The sequence below is a fragment of the Cottoperca gobio genome, unplaced genomic scaffold (assembly GCF_900634415.1).
Source record: "Cottoperca gobio unplaced genomic scaffold, fCotGob3.1 fCotGob3_105arrow_ctg1, whole genome shotgun sequence".
Lineage (NCBI taxonomy): Eukaryota > Metazoa > Chordata > Actinopteri > Perciformes > Bovichtidae > Cottoperca > Cottoperca gobio.
Window position 1 is genome coordinate 37,447 of NW_021166784.1, and position 5,751 is coordinate 43,197.

The following is a 5,751-nucleotide window of genomic DNA, read 5'->3' on the forward strand; positions in this document are numbered from 1 at the left end:
ATCGCGGGCTTCCCGTCGATTCATCACTCATGTTCTGGATCCTGCGAGACAAAGTGGAAGTTAAACTCGTCTGTCGGTTGAAGAAGAAACTTTAATACCACGATGTTCTTTAGTTTCTCACCGCGTCTTCCACGATGTCCACGGGCATCGACGCTGCCGTGGTAACCAGACCGCTGATCATACTGGCACAGAAGTGACACAGAATACCGTCCCGGACATACCCTGAAAACACAAAGTACACAGAGTGTATTCAGTGTATTTAATGTGTATTCAGTGTATTTAATGTGTATTCAGTGTGTATTCAGTGTGTATTTAATGTGTATTCAGTGTATTTAATGTGTATTCAGTGTATTTAATGTGTATTCAGTGTATTTAATGTGTATTCAGTGTGTATTCAGTGTGTATTTAATGTGTATTCAGTGTATTTAATGTGTATTCAGTGTATTTAATGTGTATTCAGTGTGTATTCAGTGTATTTAATGTGTATTCAGTGTATTTAATGTGTATTCAGTGTATTTAATGTGTATTCAGTGTATTTAATGTGTATTCAGTGTGTATTCAGTGTGTATTTAATGTGTATTCAGTGTATTTAATGTGTATTCAGTGTATTTAATGTGTATTCAGTGTGTATTCAGTGTGTATTTAATGTGTATTCAGTGTATTTAATGTGTATTCAGTGTGTATTCAGTGTGTATTTAATGTGTATTCAGTGTATTTAATGTGTATTCAGTGTATTTAATGTGTATTCAGTGTGTATTCAGTGTATTTAATGTGTATTTAATGTGTATTTAATGTGTATTTAATGTGTATTCAGTGTGTATTCAGTGTATTTAATGTGTATTTAATGTGTATTCAGTGTATTTAATGTGTATTTAATGTGTATTTAATGTGTATTCAGTGTGTATTCAGTGTGTATTTAATGTGTATTCAGTGTATTTAATGTGTATTCAGTGTATTTAATGTGTATTTAATGTGTATTCAGTGTGTATTCAGTGTATTTAATGTGTATTTAATGTGTATTTAATGTGTATTCAGTGTGTATTCAGTGTATTTAATGTGTATTTAATGTGTATTCAGTGTGTACCTGAGTCCAGCAGCGCCTGTTTGGTCTGAGAGTAGGAGGCGAGCTGAGCTGCGTTCACCACCACCGCCCGAGCCATGGCGGAACACACCCCTACACACACACACACACACCACACACACCACACACCTATCAGTAAACACTTTATGTTAGGAGATAAGGGAACAGGTTACACAGGTAAACAAAGTCAGCGGGGGAGGGAGCCTGCTCACCCTCCACAGGTGTGCTGAGACCTTCTTCTCTGGTTATCCGAGCCAAAAGCTTGAAGACATTAGTGTAGCCTCTCATCTGGTCTGCAGGGAGCCTGAGAGAAACACATCAACCACCATCAGAGTCCTGCAGCGCCCCTACAGGCCACACGGTGCACTGCACACTCAATACAGAGACGTCCTGCAGCGCCCCTACAGGCCACACGTGCACTGCACACTCAATACAGAGGACGTCCTGCAGCGCCCCTACAGGCCACACGGTGCACTGCACACTCAATACAGAGGACGTCCTGCAGCGCCCCTACAGGCCACACACTGCACTGCACACTCAATACAGAGGACGTCCTGCAGCGCCCTACAGGCCACACACTGCACTGCAATCACTGAATACAGAGGACGTCTTGCAAGCGCCTCCTAGCATGCCACTCTGTGCACTTAACACAACTGAATACAGAGGACAATCCTGGCGCGCCACGCCTACAGGCCACACACTGCAACACTTTCCAATACAGAGGGATGTCCTGCAGCGCCTCCTACAAGGCCACTCTGGGCACTACACACTGAATACAGAGGACGTCCTGCAAGCGCCCTACAGGCCACACGGTGGCACTGCACCTCAATCAAGAGGACATCCTGCAGCGCCCCTACAGGCCACACGGTGCACTGCACACTGAATACAAGATGACGTCTTGCAGGCGTCCTCCTAAAGGCCATCTTCTGGGCACTACACACTGAATACAGAGGACATCCTGCAGCGCCCCCTACAGGCCACACACTGCACACTCAATACAGAGGATGTCCTGCAGCGCCTCCTACAGGCCACTCTGTGCACTACACACTGAATACAGAGGACGTCCTGCAGCGCCCCCTACAGGCCACACACTGCACACTCAATACAGAGGACGTCCTGCAGCGCCCCCTACAGGCCACACACTGCACACTGAATACAGAGGACATCCTGCAGCGCCCCTACAGGCCACACTGCACACTGAATACAGAGGACATCCTGCAGCGCCCCTACAGGCCACACGGTGCACTGTACACTGAATACAGAGGACGTCTTGCAGCGCCTCCTACAGGCCACTCTGTGCACTACACACTGAATACAAAGGACACCCTGCAGCGCCCCTACAGGCCACACACTGCACTGCACACTGAATACAGAGGACGTCCTGCAGCACGTCCTGCAGCGCCCCCTACAGGCCGTAGTTAGTCCTGACATCCCAAATATTAACGTCTTTACACAAAGCATTGAGCTTCAAACGCGTATTGAAAACTCTCCATGCCTCCTCTTCTACAATGCAGAATTGAATCCTAATCTAAAATAAAAATCTTAAGAAGCTGAAGGGTGTCATGATGTTCGTCATTCTGACAAAAGAAATAAGCAATTTGCAATATCTGCGACCACGTACGTGCATGCAGCTACATCTTCTCTGCAGTCAACAGAAGAGCATTATTTAAAGATGAAATTCATCGTATCTCACCGTCCATCAGCAGTCATCCTGATCAGAGCGACCTCCGCCGGCGTCCCGACAAACGCTCCCGTAGCTCCGGCTGTCATCCCGATCAGAGCCTACAGGGGGAACACTGCGTTACTGGGGGGTCAGAGGGAGTCCGAGCCCTGAGAACAGGAAGTAAACCCTCCAGTACCTTGAAGAGGAAGTTTGGTGGCCGTCCGTCAGCGTCAGTCATCTTCTCGAACAGGATGGTGTAGATTCCCAGACGAGTCGTCGTGTAGGTCGCCTGACGCAACAAACCTGCCGATAGCCTGACGCATAGAAAACACATTTCATGTCTTTATCTTAAATGAATAATTATTTAAATAAATAAATATTAGTTTTTATTTTTAACGAATTAAATTAGTCTGTATAGTTAGTAAAGATGCATCTTTAGGACTCAGGTACCAGGTGTAGATAATAAACATATAGTTAGTAAAGATGCATCTTTAGGACTCAGGTACCAGGTGAAGATAATAAACATATAGTTAGTAAAGATGCATCTTTAGGACTCAGGTACCAGGTGAAGATAATAACATATAGTTAGTAAAGGTGTATCTTTAGGACTCAGGTACCAGGTGTAGATAATAACATATAGTTAGTAAAGGTGTATCTTTAGGACTCAGGTACCAGGTGAAGATAATAACATATAGTTAGTAAAGGTGTATCTTTAGGACTCAGGTACCAGGTGTAGATAATAACATATAGTTAGTAAAGATGCATCTTTAGGACTCAGGTACCAGGTGTAGATAATAACATATAGTTAGTAAAGATGTATCTTTAGGACTCAGGTACCAGGTGATGATAATAACATATAGTTAGTAAAGGTGTATCTTTAGGACTCAGGTACCAGGTGAAGATAATAACATATAGTTAGTAAAGATGTATCTTTAGGACTCAGGTACCAGGTGTAGATAATAACATATAGTTAGTAAAGGTGTATCTTTAGGACTCAGGTACCAGGTGTAGATAATAACATATAGTTAGTAAAGATGTATCTTTAGGACTCAGGTACCAGGTGATGATAATAAACATATAGTTAGTAAAGATGTATCTTTAGGACTCAGGTACCAGGTGAAGATAATAACATATAGTTAGTAAAGGTGTATCTTTAGGACTCAGGTACCAGGTGTAGATAATAAACATATAGTTAGTAAAGATGTATCTTTAGGACTCAGGTACCAGGTGATGATAATAAACATATAGTTAGTAAAGGTATCTTTAGGACTCAGGTACCAGGTGATGATAATAAACATATAGTTAGTAAAGGTGTATCTTTAGGACTCAGGTACCAGGTGTAGATAATAACATATAGTTAGTAAAGGTGTATCTTTAGGACTCAGGTACCAGGTGTAGATAATAACATATAGTTAGTAAAGATGTATCTTTAGGACTCAGGTACCAGGTGTAGATAATAAACATATAGTTAGTAAAGATGTATCTTTAGGACTCAGGTACCAGGTGTAGATAATAACATATAGTTAGTAAAGGTGTATCTTTAGGACTCAGGTACCAGGTGTAGATAATAACATATAGTTAGTAAAGATGTATCTTTAGGACTCAGGTACCAGGTGTAGATAATAAACATATAGTTAGTAAAGATGTATCTTTAGGACTCAGGTACCAGGTGTAGATAATAACATATAGTTAGTAAAGGTGTATCTTTAGGACTCAGGTACCAGGTGTAGATAATAAACATATAGTTAGTAAAGATGTATCTTTAGGACTCAGGTACCAGGTGTAGATAATAACATATAGTTAGTAAAGATGCATCTTTAGGACTCAGGTACCAGGTGTAGATAATAACATATCGTTAGTAAAGGTGTATCTTTAGGACTCAGGTACCAGGTGTAGATAATAACATATCGTTAGTAAAGGTGTATCTTTAGGACTCAGGTACCAGGTGTAGATAATAACATATAGTTAGTAAAGATGTATCTTTAGGACTCAGGTACCAGGTGTAGATAATAAACATACGTTAGTAAAGATGTATCTTTAGGACTCAGGTACCAGGTGTATAATAACATATCGTTAGTAAAGATGTATTTTTAGGACTCAGGTACCAGTGTAATAATAACATATAGTTAGTAAAGGTGTATCTTTAGGACTCAGGTACCAGGTGTAGATAATAACATATAGTTAGTAAAGATGTATCTTTAGGACTCAGGTACCAGGTGTAGATAATAACATATAGTTAGTAAAGATGTATCTTTAGGACTCAGGTACCAGGTGTAGATAATAACATATAGTTAGTAAAGATGTATCTTTAGGACTCAGGTACCAGGTGTAGATAATAACATTATAGTTAGTAAAGATGTATCTTTAGGACTCAGGTACCAGGTGTAGATAATAACATATAGTTAGTAAAGATGTATCTTTAGGACTCAGGTACCAGGTGTAGATAATAAACATATAGTTAGTAAAGATGTATCTTTAGGACTCAGGTACCAGGTGTAGATAATAAACATATAGTTAGTAAAGATGTATCTTTAGGACTCAGGTACCAGGTGTTGATAATAAACATATAGTTAGTAAAGATGTATCTTTAGGACTCAGGTACCCGGTGTAGATAATAACATATAGTTAGTAAAGATGTATCTTTAGGACTCAGGTACCAGGTGTAGATAATAACATATGTTAGTAAAGATGTATCTTTAGGACTCAGGTACCAGGTGTAGATAATAAACATATAGTTAGTAAAGATGTATCTTTAGGACTCAGGTACCCGGTGTTGATAATAAACATATAGTTAGTAAAGATGTATCTTTAGGACTCAGGTACCCGGTGTAGATGCCTCCCACTCCCTCGTTCCTCAGGATGGACACCAGCGCGTGGAAACTGGTTTTGTACTCTCGAGCCTTCGTGCCCTGTCCGCTCAGCTGCATCCGGTTCTTCACCAGGTCCAGGGGCTGCACGAACACTGTCGCCGCCCCATCCTGCAGAGAGAGAGACAGGTGCAGACAGA

General features: G+C 41.1%; 1 protein-coding gene across 1 annotated transcript; it reads right to left on the minus strand.

The window, feature by feature from the left end:
* On the minus strand, positions 1-5,710 carry LOC115004493 (mitochondrial 2-oxoglutarate/malate carrier protein-like; the record flags this gene model as incomplete). Its single annotated transcript, XM_029426136.1, has 7 exons — positions 1-41; positions 122-222; positions 1,085-1,210; positions 1,315-1,385; positions 2,775-2,863; positions 2,941-3,058; positions 5,568-5,710. Coding segments are annotated over 7 exons (666 nt in total), but the record flags the coding sequence as incomplete, so codon positions are not given.
* Positions 5,711-5,751: the final 41 nt, after the last annotated feature.